Genomic DNA, 19239 nt, shown 5'->3' with positions numbered 1-19239 from the left:
TTATCTTTGTTTCACCAAAAAGAGAAGATTCTTTCATCCTTCACAAATCTTGAGCTCCTACAGAAGGAGTCCCTGCCAAATTTAATTTGTCTGTTTTGTATGAAATGTATAAATGGATACAGTACCACTCAGTGTAACAGCTGTGGATGAATCATTAGCTACAGTAAACATCATTTAGAAAGTCCCAATCAAAACAACTTGGTCAAGTTTTGGGAACTGTAAGCACACAAATGTCTAGAATATACTGAATTTAACAATCTGTTCCTTTTTAGATCTTTCAAAATTATCCAGAAAAGGAAGAAAGGAGAGAAGACAGACAAATAAAGTGACAGGGAAAACACTTCCCTTCCTTTGCCTTCCATTTCCCCATTTACAATTCTTTTGTACCATGGAGACTGGAGAGAGAGCAGATTCATAACCTCTCCTCAGTGCAGTCTGGCTTCCCCAAATCCTTTGCCATCTCAGTGCATAGATGGCACAGCACACTGCTCACTTCCTCCAGTTCTTTGAATAACAAGCTACAGTTCCTTACGAAAACAAGAGGTGAGATAACACACACAATTTTTTTTTTACATGACTCAAAGGCCAAAAAACCCACAAGTCTTTCACTACTTCATTTACTGACTACATTTTATTGGCCACGGTAGCACAATAATTAAGCAGGAGCCATGTCAGGTTGATTCCATGGGATGACATATAGAGCTTCCAGGACAAAGACCGTTCTGAAGAGTTTCCTTCTCATATTTTGTCATGTTATTTTTTTTTTTTTTTTTTCGGTCTGTTTAAAAAAATTTCTGCTGTTTCTCATCATCTAAATCTAGTTATTCATTGTTACTGAGAACAACTTTGCAATTACAGAATATATGATGAATCATCTAAACACAAATAAATGGATAACATACCCTAGTTGTCACTGAGTTTAATATGGCTGTCAACTTTCTTACTGAGCCCTTAACTGAAACTGTTTCTGAAATATTACTGTAACACACAGCTGTATCTACCTCCTCCTATTGGTCCTTAAACCACTTAAAAGGGTTGTATTACGGAAAACCAAGAAAAGGAATTGCCCTGGGCCCGGCACACTACGCAAACACAAAAGTCTACCTGGACTTTTTCTAAAGTCCAAAGTGAATTTTACTTTCGTCAAAATAGATTTTACTCCTTCAGTCCTTCCCACTCAAAGTTTGCAGCTTTTCTTCTCTCTGAACCCATCTGCACATGTCTTTTTCAAAACACATTTGATCTGCAAACACGTTCACAGAAACATTTTGCCTCTATTCATCTCTGGTTGTTCACTCCAGTCCATTGACTTACAACAAGACTAAGATCAGGAAGCACATACAGGTACACCTTGCCAAATAATCTCTTCCTGCCTGAAGACTTCTAATATGGCAGATTTATCTAAAGCACTTAGAGAACTTGTTTTCTCCTTTGTCATGTGAACACTTAAGCTTTTTAAAGGAAATACACACACAGGTATATCTTCCACTTTCACCTGCAATGGAGGTGATGACTTGACTGAGAATACTGTGTTTATTGACTGATTCAGGTTGTGAAGACACAGGACCAAAATGGCAAAGTCTGTATGTATAACAGCTAATTATCATTCAGAAAAAAAATCAATTTCACTCAGAAGACCAGCATGATAAAAGAAACACAAGTCTGTATACAAGGAATAAAAATCTTTGGAAATAAGGTGATTTTTTTTGTTGTTGTGAACACTCAGGAAAACAAGCTACTGCTTAAATCTTGGATTTTGTAGTCATGTCTGTAATTTTCTTGGTGGGTTTTTTTTTTTTTTAATGAAATTGGTTTATCTTGTCAACTTGGCATGAGTAAGAAATTACTTTTCTCTTTGGAAATAACACCTTAACCTGCAATACTCTCTAATTACATTACAGCCTGGATCAAGATGTTCAAAATTCCTATGTTTCTGATTTAGAATTCAAAAACTCAACTGCTTCATAATCCTCCAAGTGTGACAAAAGCATCACTGTCTTTTGCCTGCTGTCACTGAAAATGCCACTCAAAGTTATGCACAATCCTTTGTGCTCCAAATGTTTCTTCTTTTATTCTGTGTATGCTGATGAGCAGCACAAATAATATCAGACAAGATAACTTCTCATTTCAAAGAAACGCACTTGCTAGTTTTTCCTCTGGACCTAGAAACTACGTAGGGATAGTCTACGTGGGTTTCATCTTCTACGTTTACTCTGAATCCCAGGTGGGGTAGAAACGGAATTGCAAAGGGAAAGAGAAGTCAGAGACCCAAGCCTTAAAATAAAAAGGTATCTTCTGTTTGTAGATACAAAATATTTCTCTATGAGGAATTAAAATAGCAGGTTACATGACTCCTGTATCCTTGACAGAGGTTACTATCACAGGTCAGTAACCTATTAGCTAAGAGAAAATTAACACAAGGCTGAGATAACATTACATAGACCTCCTTGACACATCCACCTCACAAATAATTAATACACATGCATATTATACACGTAGAATAATTCAGGTAGCACTAGACAAAATATCCATGTACATATAAAACAAAATCCACACATATACATACAACAGAATTTCCCGAGCTCTCTCTTCTCTAACCCTTCCTCTTACTACTATGTGAAAAAAGGCATTCTTCTTAATGAGCGTTGTACTTCCCCAATCAATGCAAAAACAAACAATTTTAACCAAGATAAGGAGTGAAACAACAGTGAAAGCACTTGAACTGTGACATGTTTATAGAGGGATACAACTACAGAAAAAAAAGTCATAACCAAAAGAGTAATCACTGTGAACAAGTTTATAAACTGAACAGATAAAAAAAAAGGATTAAAAATGAACGTTTTTACAATGCCTTACAATATAAAAACCAACCACTTCTAACAAAAACATGATTCACTTATACTAACATAACAACTCTGCATTGCTTTTTCTTGAAATAGCTTCTAATAACATTTGCAAATTTAGATTTTAACGGTTGAGAAATACTGTATAAATCACAACTGCTAATTGGTCTGAAAACATATCATTTTAGATGAGTCATCATTAACTTATTCTGTAAGTGAAGGAACTAAGTGGATCATCAGCCACTTAAGGCTTTATAGCTAATGGAAGACAGGTATAAAATGTCACATATTGTCTGCCTTGTTTGGAGGTTTGTGACTTTCTCCAGAGTAATACCCAGACCCTTCGAAACAGTCCCCTAAATTAAAATAATGACTACAGGTCAATTTATTTCTGGTACTTGCAAGCTCTCTGGCTTTCAAAATTGCACATTTAGAACTGATGTCTTCTTGCACATCTCAGAAATTCTGATTTCGTGCTACCACACAAAGACCTTATCTGTAAAGATGAAAAATGAACAGGCTACGAAAGCCAAATTCAACAGCTGTTAAAGCTACATGTGCTGAAAGGTATTACATGCATTCAGCAACAGCGTTGTTCCAAAGTTTAAAGTACCTCTAACAAAAAGCATTTACAGAAAACCACTCAAATCAAAGATGGCAAATTTTCAAAGCACTGCCGCTGTAGAAACTGGAGTGCAAGTCAGATCTGATCAAGTTGCAACATCTGAGTAAGCATTAGCCAGATACCTTTGCTTACATAAGAAATCAAGAATAAAGTACAAAATAAAATTCTTTTAAAGGAAAAATTATGCCAGATTAGATCTAATGAAGTTTTCAATAATTAATAATATAATTTAGAGTTTATATATAACTTAGTGCTTTTGCTAATTACTTGTTTTTTCTAACCTTAGCACACTTTTCATCTCCCTAGATTCTTTGGGGCACTGACATACTCAAATACATATAGAGACTGGAATCAAATTCCCCAAGATACAAACAGGAAAAGAAACAAACAACTTACAGAATTCAGAATTATCTTTTATAAATTTGCATTCACCTAGGGAGTTGATTTTTTTTTTTTTTTTTTTTTTTTTTTTTTTTTAATCTACTGGATTCCTTGGGTCAGAAGCACCTATTCAGGTCAGAGGATGTAAACTTGTGTCAAGAGCTATTTGCCACACTGTCACTTGTCAGATCTGTAAAGAATTGGGAATGTACCCACAAATTCATCTCAATTTCATTAGCAAATTTATTCTAAAGCATTAGAAACATTAGCATGAGGAACACAAAAAAAAACCCAAAATGATGACATTACCAACCCTGTTTTACAAATACAACGTAATTTCTGTGAAGAAAAACTAGTAGATATCTTAGAAATTACTATTAAAATGTATTAGATTTCTGCACTGATTTCTACTCTTTCTGTTGATTTCTGCCTAGCCCTGATAGCCAACCTAAATCTCCCCTGGCACAACTAGAGGCCATTTCCCCAGTGAGAAGAAACCAACCCAGCTCTCACTGCAATCACCTTCCAGGTATTTGAAGAGAGCAGTAAGGTCTCCCTTCAGTCTCCTCTTCTTCTGACCAAACAGTCCCAGCTCCTTCAGTTGCTCCTTGTAGGCAATATTCTCCAAGCCCTTCACAAGCTTTGTTGTCCTTTTTTGGACCTGCTCCAGCACCTCAGTGTCCTTTTTGTATTGAGATGCCCAAGACTGAACACAGTACTCATGGTGAGGCCTCACCAATGGCAAATACAGGGGCAGGATTACTTCCCTAGTCCTGATACAAGCCAGGATGCCATTGGCCTTCTTGGCCACCTGGGCACTGCTGGCTCATATTCAGCTGACTGTCCATCAGAACACCAAGGTCCCTTTCTGTTAGGCAGCTTTCCAGCCACCCCTCCCCAAGCACTCCAGGATACAGTTGGCTTTCTGTTAGCACTCTCGCTCATCACTCCAGAACTTTTTGTATGAAAAGGTTAGGAAAAGAAAGATTGAAGGTTTTTTCTAATTCATTCTTTTCCTTTCTGAGGGCCTAGTGACATTCATGAAATCTACAAGGCTTCGGGGGCTCCATACCTCTGCTGCTGAATCCCGATTAAGTTCTGTAAGAACCAGAGTGCAAAGCAAAGTACAAGACTGAGCCAAGAGGGAGGCTGGTTTGAAGACAACTGACACATTTACAATTTGTTTGTGCTTGGCCATCTTCCTGTGCATGGAAATGAAGTAATACTAAAAAGACTAAAAAGAACAGGGTTGACAAAGACAAAATGAACATTTCCAAGAGCTAGTTTTGGGAAAGTATGTAGCTTTTTCTCATGGATATATACCAGGATCTCAAATATCACATTCCCACACTATTAAAAGTAAATTTGAGCAGAACAGAGAGAGACAACAAAAGTTTTCTCCCAGAACTCAAAGCTATTCTAGAAACCAAACACAGGCCATCTGCTACGTCATTGAACATTCTCAGCAACATCTCCTAATCACATGTCACATATGAATAAGAGAAAGAGAATTCACTATTACAGAAGAGACACAATCCTACGTTCCTGCAAACAGTACTAGTAGCTATTGGTAGCTGCACGTCACTGTTATGATTTTTGGGATTGTTCTTTGAGTAGAACTAGGCTCCTTATTTACGATATTAAAGCAATCACAACTCTGCTGGCAATAGAAGAAAACCATAATGAAATTGCATCTCATCCCTAATCAGGGCCACATCAGAAAAATGGGATTATAATTACAAATGGATCGAAATCACAAACTAAATCTAATATAATGCTGGGTCAGGCATGTTGCCTACACATGGCTGTGGTCTGCTTCTAGCAGCGACGAGCATAGCAAAAGCTAGATTTAGCCTCAGAAGTTTACAAGTACCAAAAGGACTGAGATTCTTTAGGTCCATTTCTTATAAATGGTTTGTTTATAAATGTTTGCGATTTTTTTTTTTTTAAATAAATAAATGATGCTCTGACATTATTTCTCTTGTTAGATATTCTCAACAAAGACGTGGAATTATATGTAACACATAAAATTCTTAACTCAAATAGTTTGCCTTCATCCCTTGCCCCTACTCAGATGCATAATGCAAGCCTAAAGGTCAGAGGCAATGATTGTAACATCACTCAATTTAGACTTCTAGTCATTTTTGCAGCTCATCCAGTGTGATGGAGACAGAAGGGGTCTAATCCTGTAATACATGCATTCATTAAGTAAACTTCAATCTTTGCTTTTGAAAAATAGCAAGCATACTCTACATAAAATGTTTAAGACATCTTCAGGCTGGAGCAAAAATTAAGAATACAGTTCAGTAATTAACTGTTTATATATATATAGGTCAAATATTGACAGTTTTTCTGCAATTTCATAGAATTCTAGTTTTTATTTATAACAACACATGTTAAAACATGATGTTTTGTCTAGGCTCTAGCAAAGGTCACCATGTACTCTGATACACACATACTACATCTAAAGCAATGCTTAAAGCATATAATCAAAATCAGCTTTAAATTACAAAATATTTGCTAGGAACACAGAACTGCGTATTTTATAAGCCAAAGACTAAAACTGTTTTGCCAAGTCTCACTACTGACACTTATTCAGAGATAAGGATGTTCATATAATTTTCCTCTCTATGCTGGGACCAAAAATTAAAGAATTCAGTAACCACGGAAGGATTTACTCCACAAACCACTCAACAATTCTCAACCATGTGCCTGTCCTAAATACTAACATGCTATAAGCTTGATGTAGCGCTGATAGATTCAACAGCAGCTAAAGCAGCATTATAATAAGTTGTGTACCAGTGTAACACATAACTTCCTCCAATCAGAAGCTATCTGCAAATTAACCTGCAGCTATTATCTAAACAAACTTAACAGCACTCAATTAGCATTTCACAGCTAACCAAATTATAATTAACATAACAAGATTTCCTAACTATTAAGTATTTGAAATGGAAATCTCTGTTAACTAGAGAAATCCAAAAGAAAGGTCAAATTACAATTCTGAGTATCATAAATGACTCACAAATTCTTAGCAGTTAAACTTCTTATAATCACTTTGTTAACAAACTAGTAGCATTCACCCGTTCCATGTCATTCTCTGTATATGCCATAAAATCTTCAATTCTCGTAAAGTATGCCAAAGTCATTGCTGTCAGGTATCAATACTCCTTTTCTACTGGATGGTGTAGATCCTGCAGTAGATACCTCAGCTTTTCATGGTAATTTCCTGTTAGAATGCAAAATAGTCCACTAAACTCTGCAAAAACATTTATATAGTTAAAAGATCCCAAATTCACGTTGAGTTCTATCCACTCCCTATTGCTCTAGTCATTACATTTACTTTTTGTTATAGATGTGACATTCTATGATTTGCACTATTCTGCTTATTTACAGGATTTAACACAAGTCTACAGCTGTGTTAGTCTATAGCTGCTTTTAAACAATTTTTTCACTGACTTTGACTTTTTAAGAATTAAAATTATGAATAGCAGCATTCAATTTCTTAAATCTGTATCTAACTGCAAGGCATTTCACTCTTGCACACATAAATATTCCTGCCTCCCCCACCATAGATTTTTCTGTTTTTAAATGCATTCCTATCCTTTTACATATTTCATAATTTATTCACCCAAAATAGTTTAGAAGTTTCCAGCCTCGTCCTGTTAAATATAACACTAGAAGAAATCCCATCTTTATAGCAGATAATCTTCGCATAGTAGTAATAACTGAGAATATGCAACCTCTGATGTTTTGTACTATTGCTACTAGTATTATAGTATTATTACTATAGCATTATTACTAGAAAGTATTATTACTTCCCTCAAAATCTTTGAAACCATTTTTTGCAACAGTGCACAAAGTTCACTTTAACCAAAATCAGTACATATGTATTTTGAATTAGCTCTTTATAACCAGTAGTCATCTGTAGCTAGCCTTCTCTCGAGTCATAACAGACCTTTTCAGACAACAAGAGAAAAGTATTTTATGATCCACTTCATTTAATACATGCCTTTTTAAAAGCATGTTAATCTTTTAAACTGTTTGAAATCCCATTAAATCTTCATTTACTTGGTATAATGGCATATATTTTCTACTCGTGGCCGTGTTTCTTCTTCAGCCAGAAACACCAAAAGTTGACTATATGCTTATGTGAGTAGGGTGCCACACTCTAAATATAACTTAATTTGATGCTCACATTCACAGTACCTCAGAACATCATAATCTCATCTCTACTTAGATCAGCATACTTTGTGCAATGCGTATTTTTCACTCCTGGTGATCCCCAGTTACTAGTTTAAGTAGTTAGATCAGAAATTATTCCACAAAAAAAAAAAAAAAAAAAATCTCTATTCCAAATCCTTGTATAGTCTTCTGTTCTCTGCTTTACCTTTTTTCTACTCTGTTCTGGAAGGCGGGTTAAAACTTCAGCTTTGATGAAGATTTGGTTTTGTTCATTTGCATCATGGATATGCTATTTCTGCTCTGTGGAATGGATGTCTTTGTTCAAAAGTAGCTCAGAGGTTCTGCATTTTCTCAAGGTTGCTTAAGCCTTTAAATCATGCACTTCCACCATCTGCTCTTTTTGTTGGCTTCCACTACTTGCAGATGCAGAGTTAAAACCCCACTCAGTTGTTTATCACTTTTCTGAAGAATTTCACCTCTCACAAGTCTAACTACTCCTCATAGCTAGGTATTGCCTGAAAAATGTCCTGCATTTTGCTCCCAGCACTGTGCATTATTTGTTCTTCAGTAATGATTCACAGTCAAAAAGCTGAACAAAGCCTGTTTTTCAGAATGCTGAAAGTTCTAACTAAACACATCATATTTCATGAGCCACCACAGCAAAACAATGCAGTTCAATGAACTGTTTAAGTTTGCTCGTCATTTTTTGCTTCTCAGTCATTTAATTTACCAAAAAAAAAAAAAAAAAGGTAAGAAATATCTTTCATTTTACATTACATGGGTGCACTTAATAGCTGCACCAGAAAGCAAGAAAAAACAAAATAACAAGCTATTCTCTATTTAATAATCTGGAAAAATAAGTGAGGTGAGCAGTTCTCACTGATAAGCTCTATCACTTTTGCTTTCAGAGTCCTGAAATGATTGTTTTTGACTGTCTAGGAGGTTTTCCTTGTTCTCTGCCTGCATGGCTAGCACAGGCCTCCATCTACATCTGCCTATTTTTGTGAAAAGAGGAGCAAATACGTCCGTTAAAATATAGCTATACAGTTTACTGATTATGTTGTCACTGATGATAGGTATCCCTTGGGCAAACTTGTCACAGTTTACTGCAGTCCTTATATATCTCATTAAAAAAGATCTTTTATTAAGCGATCATGTTAAGAATTACACTTCAGTTACTTTCATGATAGTGATTTCTGTATTTTTTCTTAGGCAACCTAGGAAATTGCTAGCATCTTCTACACGGAAGGAGACTTTCCTGCCTACTTCCATTCTTTCAGCCCTCTGAAAGTGTTATTTATTAACAGCAGATGTACTCAGTTGGAATCCTGAAGGCCACAGGTGGCCAACCACAATTCTTAAGCTGCTCACTAATATTTGAAGAATAGCTCCCAGATCACCCTTATGACCACAGAGGAACAGCTAAATAATACAAAATCTCAGAGCCAAGTAAAATCAAGTCAGTGTGACTCATCAGAGCACACCGAGATCCTGTTCCATGCCTCACACTCATCGGAAGAGGGAACCATTAACTTCTGCTGCCTAAGAAAAACCTCCCAAACTTCTGACATACATACACTGCTGCTACTATACTCACAAGGACTTTGGCATACAGCTTGTGAGGTTGAGGATGGCTGCCTATGCCTGTTATAGACAGCATTACAATACAAATTACAGACTGCAAATCGATGTATTATAAAGCAATCTATTAGCATATTGGCTTTCTTCATGGAAGTGAACATATATAGCAAGAGACACATATTCCTTTCTGAGTTAGACAGTGTATGGGAACCATTTTTAAGTTTTGTACCAAATACAAGAAAAGCAAAATGATACTGCCAGGTACCCTAGAGTCTTGGGCATGAAATACTGAATCATTTATTGTAGAATAAATATATGTGGGTGGGAAGAGAAGGCGGCAAAACAAAGATTGTGCCTTCTGTGCTGGATTCTCAGAATTACAGATGGAGACTGTTCACAGCTGTATTAAGCAGAACTAATGGTATGCAGTGTACAAATGGATTTTTTAAAGCAGTTTCATATAATGGGTTTGGTAACTTTGAGAAATGCCTTTCCCCAGTGGTCATTCTATTGATGTAGAGCCTTAAGACAATTTTTCTAATTAAGCAATAAATTACAGCTGTAGGGAAGTCTAGTAAGTCACTGTTAGAGCTGTGCAGAGCTCTGAAGCTTCAGACTGCTGAAGATATAGCAAGTCTTACCTAATCTTATTCATTAATTCTTGCTTTTCCCCCTAGTTTTCCTTTGGGTTTTGAGATCAAACCTCTCCTTTCAGACCTTTTAAAGTCATTCAAAAATTAGGTGTCGCTGGATAAGAGACTACCTTACCACAATAACTAACAGCTCCCTTCCTCTTCTCATTTTCCTTCATTTTCCCTCATTAAGCTAAAATCCTTCTTTAAATAGTTTTGTTGCGTGTTTTTTGTTACTGCTCTTTCCCTTCTGAGGGGCTGGCGAAAGTTGATTTTGATATGGTGCTACCTTTCTTTGTACTCACCAACTTTTAAGATGAGACAGATATCTGATTCCTTTGCAGATCACTGGGTGGCAGCCAAAGGGCATATTCCAGATAGTCTCACTGAGATCAGATACTATTTTGAAGTACATCTGCTTTTTGACAGCTATACATATACCTGCCAAACGTTTCATCCAACAGAGGAAATACCCAAAACTAACTTCTGTCTTTACAATGGAATGCATCAGTACTCCTCCCTTGTGCAGTAAACCTGGAATTAGCAGATGAGTTTTTGAATCATTTAAATTTTTCCTTTGTGTTATCAGTGCGTCTGAGATATCTGTACACAAGGAAGAAATAGAAAAGCAACCTGCTCACCTACTAACAGTTATTAGAACGGCACAGATTACGGAAATTGATAGAAAGGAACCAGGAGCAGTTGTTCTAACAGACAACTATGGAGTAGCTTCTTCCCAGAAAGTAGCTGCTTTAGCCTCCTGCAACTGGTTTGCAGCTTGTCTGGAGGATTCATAGTCATCTGATGAAAATAAAGCATTACATATAGTGACTTAAAGTTTCCAACATCCACAAAAATGGGTAGCCAGTTGAAATGGGGGCTGGAACTACATGATCCTTGAGGTCCCTTCCAACCCGGGTGATTCTGTGAATCTTTATGTTTTTGGCATCAATAGTAACTTAACTGAATAGAGAAATCACATCTTGCAGCTAATTGGATTTCATGTCAAAATTGCTTGTACACTTATGACAGAGGTTAAAAAAAAAAGCAGCTAATTTACTTTGAAAAAAAGTTATTATTCTGTGTATCTTTGCCATATACTTTCTAACAACTCCTCAGGCTAGTGCACAGTCTATATCTGCCTAAACATATTTATTTCCACGCTTCTTTAAAGATAGGACAGATTTGGCATAACATGACACTGATTTTTATGACAACATGGTCAGTTTCGTTTTCTCATTTTTCTGTAAAGCACTGCATTTGTATTTTTCATTAACATAAACAGTTTATCCAAAACTTTTTCACGTGTTCAGACCAAGAGCGTAATAATGCAGATGACTGACTGGGATGACTGTTTTCTGAGAAACCAAAACCAACAAGCAGAAAAAAAAAAAAAAAACCCACACCAAAACCCACAAAGTTCCCTTTCTAAACATCTTTGCTGATGCTGCTTTGCCACAAATCAGTCAGCAGGACTCCAGCAATCCAATTCACAACCATTTTGCCTGAGTTTCCATTAGCATTCAAGTTTCCTTAAAAACTGTAAAAGCTTTTTGAATCACAGAATTACAATAGCAGGAGAATAACAGAAGACTAGACAAAATACCAAACAATTCTTTAAGAAAACTATCCTTGTCCATTTTAAATTAAAAATTTCAATCTCTTCTCATACATCTCATACAAAAGGTTTCCAAGTACACAGCAATTTTTTTGTTATGACAGAAGATTTAACTATTTTTAAGGTACAAGTTTCTAATTTGAATAAAAGTCAAAAACTTTAAGAATGTGTTTAATGTCTAATATTTTTTTAAAAAAGAGAAATCTAGTCTTTTCTCCTCAAAGCAAAACTTTGTGCTCAGTCAGAACCTTCATCTCTTCATTAAACATAAGTTGTTGACTCTAATCCTAGAAGGCAGTGAGTTTCAGCAAGTTTTTATTACAACAGAGAGCGAGTCCCCCTGAGAACATGTAAAGAGGAGAGGAGGAAGTATTGATGGACAGTAAAATAAAAATAAACGCCACCCCCAACCAAATCCTACAAGAATCCAAGCACTGACAATGCAAAGCCTCTCTACAAAGAATTTTAGAAAAAAATAAAAAGGTGTCTATGAACAAACATCTAAATGAAATTATAGGATGATGTATGCCTGTCAGTTGGCCAAAGTTCACAGGTTTTTCTGCTCAGATTCCTCAAGAAGCCTAGGAATTTGATTTCATTGCCAAGGGTTTGTGAATTCTACTCACCAATAAGTACAAAAAAGAGAACAGTGTTCAGCTCTTCATTTCAGTTAAGTAACTTCCAGCGTATTAAAGGATGCATACAACCAACATTTCTAAGCACTAAAATACTGCTGAAAGAATATTATCCCAGCAGCCCTTCTGGAGGAATCACAAGTGGACTAGCTCAAATTTTAAAAACCAGATTAATCTTCTCTCTTAAAAAATTCTCCCAGCTACCTGAGAGCAACAAGCAATGGGACAAGTGCAACACTACAGTAGAATTTAAAGGAATTAAGCAAATATTGAGAGCAATCAAGTTAATTTCATTTAAGTTTATTTAATATGTATACAACATCATCTTGCTACACGTGGTCCTTACCCAGCAGAAAATTAATAGCTTAGGAAGAGACTGCAATCAGATTTGAACACTTAATATTTTCATGGTAGGGAGCTCTACCTTTTCATACAGCCTTTTATAAAAAACAGAAAGCCAAATACTGCTGTAAGAATAATACACATATAACACAACACACACCACACAGCACAATTTGTATTTGAAAAAAATTATATTTCATGAGCTTCTAGAACTCTCTATCAAACCATGTGAACTCTTGCTAAATGGATTCCCACCATCTAAAGATTCACTGGCCTTTGAAGATGGTAGCTAAAAAGCCAGGATATATTCGTTTTGCATAAAAAACAAAAGAAAAAGAAAAAGCCCTCAAATTCCACAGTACATTTTTTTTTGTAGATTATTTCCTATTTAAAAAAAAATTGAAGAAATTCTGGATGCTGATTCAACATTGACTTCAAAATAAGACATGGATATGAGGAGAGAAGCATACAATGATGAATTATGTCAGCCTACAGAGTTACCCATCCTTTAAGATCCCAAATATTTATAAAAATACAGCTTGCTATTGCAGAAACAATTTCATCCCCAACATTTATCTAACATGTCTTCCACTAAATAAGCTCTGAATGAAAATTATGCTCCTTGTACGATTATCCTCTTCTGTCTTACAGAGAGAACTGCTGAAAACAGAAAACCCAATAACTACGAAGCTAGACTTGGCAGAAAGTCCTTCAACAGCTAAAAAAGATTTAATGCGACTCTCTCTTCTGGAAAAGAAAACGGACTTCTCACCAAAAGGCCTAACTTGAGGGGACTGTTCCAGTCCACCTGAATCCACAGAAATTTCATTAAAATGTGCAGGATTAAATATTTATTATTTTTTCAGTAGCTGCCTAAGAGAGACACATGAAGCAGGCAGACAGAAAAATATTAGGAAATCCAGACAAGGTTTTGTTGGTAGCAGAGGGAATGTTTCCACCCACCCAATGTTCTGATATGCATTGTCACAGGGTTGGCCACAGGTCTTGATTAAAAAAGCAAATCTCTATTTTCTGCCTCAAATTTTAAACAGCCAATTCCAGAAATGCCAGAAGATATATTAAAAATCAAATTCAAGTTGTGCTGTCTTGACTGCATAGTGCAACACGAAACAATTATTACAATTTTTATATTAAATGACATTTATTTTACCACTAGGAAACTTCTTTAAAGGCCATAGCCAACAATCAGAAATTATCTGCATTAGCATCCAATAAACCACTTTCTGAATTGTGTTTTTCTTAGAAATGGTGACATGCTACAAGTGGCACACAGTAATCTTCCTGAATGACCCAGTCAGTAGCACAGTAAAGGAAAGGAGAAATTAGCATCCCCAAGTGCCAGAATAAAGAATGACGTCCATTCCAAACCTTACATGCCTAGAGTGGCTATCAGTACAACCTCCAGTTCTAAATGGTCAGGTCACAGATTGTATATACTTCCCTTATTAGTCACCTAATGCTCAAAAATTTGCTCTCATGTACTCTTTGAAGTTTTCCTTTGTGTTCTGGATAAGAATTTCTTTTCTTTATTTTCTGTAAACAGAACTTTTATGTAGGCAAGCAAGCATCAAAATGACCAAGCCATTTTTAGAGAAACTGGAGCTGTTAGCTGAAGCAATGGCTTAAAAGGTTCATCTTTTCTCCTCTTCAGACTCTGAGACAGGGACTCCTGTCAGTATTTCAAGTTACTTACTCCTCTTACTAGTTTTAAATTCACACACTTGATTCAAACAATTCAAGCTAAAAGCAATAATAGAAAACATTCAAGCCCTTGGTTCTACAGAGGAATGATAACACAAGACAAAGTGACAATTCAGAACATTATCACAGAATGTTAAGCAGTATTCCTGTTTTATGCCACAGAAGTAACTGAACTTAATTGAAGCTCAAATGAAACACGTGTTAGAATTGGAAATTAGTGCCCATTTAATTAGTTTTGCACTAAAATACAAGAAAAATATGGTTTGTTTAACAAATTACTTATATATTTGAGACAGAGCCTTATCACAATCCCCATGAAGCAGATTCTCTTGTAGAGACTGCTCTATCAACTTAGTACCTTTAACACAAATGGACTGATTCATGCAATGTTCCCTTAATGCATGGGAGACATTTTCAAGGAGCTTTTGAAAAGCAGAATTCCAAAAGACAAGGCAGACACTACTGCTTTGGGGAGCACCATTTATACAGGCTATTAAATGGTGCGATGTTTCAGCATCAAAGGTTCCTGAATCTAACACTTTTCTAGAAGAGGAAAATCTCTTCCTGACTCTCTCACGCAGCTATATCAACAGAAGCATGCTACATGCACTATGTGATCCCTCCCTTGTGCTTTGTGCTTACACCAGAAGATCAGCTTTTGGCATGTCAGCTGATCATGCCAGATCTGCTTGCTGTGATTGTAATACTCCCCACAGCATTGTCAGCATCCATCTCCAGAAAATAGATTTCTAAACGAACACAGGGAACTTGTACCACAGACAAACAAGCATGCAAGTTAGGCCCTACAAGTCTCCTCAGCCAACAGAACTATCAGCACCTTTGCAATACGCCTGCTGAGCATGAAGGGTGTAACAAGCAAAGCTCCATCACCAGAAAGCTCCAAACACAGGTGTGTTGAGCATACACCAAAGAGGCCAGCCTGATAAAGCTCTGGATTTGAAGGTATAAATAGTAGCTACAGGAGCCCCTTCCCCTTTTGCTGCCTTCTCTCTCTAACCATGCATCTCAAGAAATTCTGACTCCTCCAAAGGACTCCCTGGTACAAAGGCAAATGAAAGGCACTTCTCAGGTTTTTAGACAAACTGAACGTATATTTAATACATTCATTTTTCTGGAACCCTATTGCTCTTTGAGATAGAAGTAATGAATTATTGTGAATATCTTGCAACTATTCTTAAAAGGAATGGCATAACACAGGTAACAATTTTAAAACAGTGAGAGGTATGCAAAGTACAAAGGTACTTCTGTTGTAATAATGAGCAATTTCTATACTGCAATTGTAACAGGAAGTCCCTAGATTATGATTAAACTAAATTTTGCTTGGCTCAGAGCCGTGCAAGTATTTCTTCTCCACATTCCCATCAATTACAGAAGTACAGTAAGTGTTTTTGTTCTTAAGTGCACTATTACAGGGGACACAAATAACCCACTTTTCCTCTGAGGTTGGAGCTAACATTTCTAAAATGCCATATTACACATCTAGCAGACTTGAAGCATGCTCCAGTTTTTACTTGGTTGCATTAGCGAGCCATGGTATTCAAATCAGATAAAAATGTGAAGTATACCACATATCCTACCCAGACTACACATTCTTATAACAGCAGTAGAGTTTCACTAACACTTTAATCCAGGAAAACAACCTTTGTATGGCTTCATGGACAGCTTTACGCCAGATGGTAATGAGGACCAATATTCTTCAGTTAATTTTGATCTTAAATACTGCATCAAAACCTGAGATAAAGGCATCACCTCTGTATCACTAAATGTAATGAAATACACCCCGTCACCTCAGAGAAGAGGCCACATCACATTCTCCATCAGGTATGAACTTCCTGCTTAGAAGATATTTTCCCTCCCCCAGTTTTATTTAAAAGTCTGTATCAACAGATGTTTAATAACAACAAAAGGGGAAACAGCACATTCTCATTCAGCACCTTGGCCATTGCCAAATGTCTTACTCTCAGGCACTACAGGCTGCAATTTTCTTCCCCTTGAACCAATTTTAAGAGGATCAGATCATAATACACTGCTAAAGTCACCTTCACAGTTCAACACTGACTACAGAAAACTTTTCTGCAGTGTTTCTCTTTTACCTTTACATTAGATGACAACTGCATCAAGTTAAAAACAAACAAACAAAACTTGATCAATTCCCACGTCCTTGTTCTACAGATATAATAGTTAATCTCAGTCAGCCAGTGTTTCCATTCTTTACTATATCTTTTTCTAGCTTAACTCACTTAAAGGTTTCTTGCACTTTCCTCACCAGGTGTGTTAGAAATTCTCCCCTATATAATCTACACAGCTATTACTGTATATTTCTTCAAATTCATCTTTAGTTCTATGTCTGTCCAAGATGACTGGCTAATGGACAACTAAAACTTCTGGCTTAATCACTCCATGTTCAAAGGCAAATGGTCGCAACAGACTTTGAAGAGGAGATTCTGAAAGTAGAAAGTGATTTTGAAGTAGATATCTGTATTTTACTAATCTACATGATTGGGCTAGGCTAATCACAATATAACAATCACATGGTGCTGGAAACAAAGACCTAACTATGTTTTCAGGCCACATCAGGTACTTCTGATCTACTGATCTACTGTTCTCCTTCCATTTAGCGCCTGAAATTCAAGCAGCATAGAAACTCTTCATTACAACAGTGCAGAAAAAGTGGCTGTACCCAATCTTGATCCCTCTTCCTGAGACAGAAAGAATGTAGTATTTTACAGTAGGAGGACAACAACGTGCAAGGCTTTACAAAAGAAGTATTAGGCAATTTCAGTAATGGAAACTTCATTGTTATCTGGCTATGGATAGCAAAAGAAAAAGCACATGAACCTACCGACAATTCTTTGATTAATTCTCTTATTTTCTTGTGTCCATGTTTCTCAGCTATACTTGCTGGAACATCTCCATCTATATTGGTTATTTTACAAGCCCTTGTGGCCTCAGGATGCTTGAGCAGAACTGCTGTGAGGTTCTTTAATCCAAATCTGGCTGCACAGTGAAGGAGAGTGGGAAATTCTTCCAAATGGTTATCTGTATAAAAAAACAAATCTTTAATAAAAACAGTTTTGCTCTTATAAAACACCTATCAGCTTCCATTACAGAAAGTCTTTAGAATATTAGTGCTACTGAATAACAGTTTCTCAAACTGCCAGCACAGAACAAGCACCAAAAGAACAATTACTAAAAATGAAATTTATATATATATTTATAAATATTATATTATACATATAATATATATAAAAATTTCATATACTATACATATATTATACAAAAATATATATATCATATATATTTATATATTTATTGTATTTACTTCATGATTTTATGATTTGTAAAAAAAAAAAATAAAAATAAAGGTTGGAAAGACCACTAAGATCACCTAGTCCAATCTCACACCATGGCTGTGATCGCTCAAGTCACTCAGTGCATCATCTACCTTTTTCTTGAGACCCTCCAGTGATAGTGGCTCTGTTCCCTCCCTGGGCAGCCTGTTCTAATAACTCGCCACTGAGAAGAAATTTTTCCAAATATCCAACCCTAATCTCCCCTAGATCCTTTTCCTCCCTGCAGCTTGCCAGCTACTCCACCCCAAGCCTGCAGTGATGCGTGGGGTTTTTGTAACTGAAATGCAGGACTTGGCATTTGGTCTTGTTCAAGCTCATACAATTGGCTTCAGCCCACCTATTTAGCCTAAACAGACATACAAATCACAAGCATATCTTAATAAAGGATAATTAAGCATAATTAAGAGATCCCTCTCACTTAAAAAAAAAAAAAAAAAAAGAGGGAGTTCAGTCTACTAAGAAACAAATTTCCTTGCAAGGGGAAAAAAAATCCTATAGCCATGACACAGTTTTACAAAGTTGTGTATTATCTAATGCTTTAGAAACATTTTTCCATCTGAGAAATCTGAAAGCGCTGTAAACCACGAAAATGTCCCTATGTTTTCATATTACAATTCACTTCTGAAAATTGTCATGACTAGCAGAGACTTGAAAAAATTTGCTCAACAACAATGAAAAAGAGTATTAACAGATGGATGCATCAGACAAAAGTTTTCAGAATGTATCTGAAATAGCATGATATTCATTTTCATCACGTTCCGTTTCATCTTTGAAAACCGGGACAAAACAAAACAGAACTAAGTTTATAATTTCAACACTTGGTCATGTATTAAAACTAAGAGAAGCCACAAGTTACAAATGAGAGACTAAGCATAAATAGTATTTCCCTCTACCTTCATACTGTACTTTCTAATCACCTGCTGCTTGTCCCGCTGTGGTTTGTCGGTGTGAAGTGCATATTCTGTTTTCAATACGATCGCTGCTAGATTCTATTGCTAGTCCCTAATTCATTTTATACTCCTTCTCTCTGTCCTCTCTCCACTTTCCATGACTTATTCCCTGAACTTCTTTCTTGAAGAGATCCAGTGTACTTAGCTGTGCCCTACAGAGAATCAATTCCATCACCCTCGCTACTCTTTTCTGAACCTTTTCCAGCTTTAATATAACTATTTCGAGATGACAGGAGAAGAAATGCACATGATACTCAACTTATGGGTGAACTATGAATTTAGGCACTGTCATAATTATATTTTGTTCTCTATTCCCTTTCTAATAATTCCTAATTTCATTTGCTTTTTGAT

General features: G+C 36.2%; 1 protein-coding gene across 4 annotated transcripts in view; it reads right to left on the bottom strand.

Annotated features, from left to right (window-relative positions):
* BANK1 (B cell scaffold protein with ankyrin repeats 1) overlaps positions 1-19239 on the bottom strand; it is a 127550-nt gene that overhangs the window by 57226 nt on the left and 51085 nt on the right. For all 4 annotated transcript variants that reach the window (XM_048941343.1, XM_048941344.1, XM_048941347.1 and 1 more), the window contains one exon: positions 17428-17624. In XM_048941343.1, coding sequence (XP_048797300.1) covers positions 17428-17624 — 197 coding nt within the window. The remainder of the gene's footprint in view (positions 1-17427; positions 17625-19239) is intronic.

The sequence above is a fragment of the Lagopus muta genome, chromosome 4, assembly GCF_023343835.1.
Source record: "Lagopus muta isolate bLagMut1 chromosome 4, bLagMut1 primary, whole genome shotgun sequence".
NCBI classification, from domain to species: domain Eukaryota; kingdom Metazoa; phylum Chordata; class Aves; order Galliformes; family Phasianidae; genus Lagopus; species Lagopus muta.
The sequence above is the reverse complement of the archived record's forward strand: the minus strand, read 5'-3'. Positions and strand labels throughout refer to the sequence as shown.